The sequence below is a fragment of the Condylura cristata genome, unplaced genomic scaffold, assembly GCF_000260355.1.
Source record: "Condylura cristata isolate star-nosed mole 26May11 unplaced genomic scaffold, ConCri1.0 scaffold00020, whole genome shotgun sequence".
NCBI lineage: Eukaryota > Metazoa > Chordata > Mammalia > Eulipotyphla > Talpidae > Condylura > Condylura cristata.
The window spans coordinates 39328091-39328381 of record NW_004567121.1 but is presented as its reverse complement, the minus strand read 5'-3'; the positions used below and the strand labels follow the sequence as shown (position 1 = coordinate 39328381).

The 291-nt window shown below is 70.8% G+C and overlaps 1 protein-coding gene across 1 annotated transcript in view; it reads right to left on the bottom strand.

The window, feature by feature from the left end:
* Positions 1 to 291, bottom strand: part of MYT1L (myelin transcription factor 1-like) — a 40295-nt gene that overhangs the window by 26254 nt on the left and 13750 nt on the right. Inside the window, exon 7 of the mRNA XM_012727379.1 lies at positions 67 to 288. Within this exon, the coding sequence (XP_012582833.1) occupies positions 67 to 288 (222 nt within the window). The remainder of the gene's footprint in view (positions 1 to 66; positions 289 to 291) is intronic.

Genomic DNA, 291 nt, shown 5'->3' with positions numbered 1-291 from the left:
GTGGGAGACAGCCAGCGCCCACCGGCCGCCCCCGGCGCACCCCACCGCGGCTCCGCCACGACGTACGGCCATCTCCTTGGCGTCGTCCTCGTCCACGCGCCGGGGCTTCATCTTGGTGTAGTCCACGGGCAGGTCCCAGCAGTCCCCCTCGCTCAGCTGGAAGCAGCGGCTGTTCATGGCCGCCTGCTGCTGGGGCGACATGGGCTCCAGGGGCGTCAGCACAGGGCAGCAGCCCTCGCGCGGCCGCTGCTTGTTCATGCTCAGGTCCAGGGTCCCGTTCTCATCCACCTC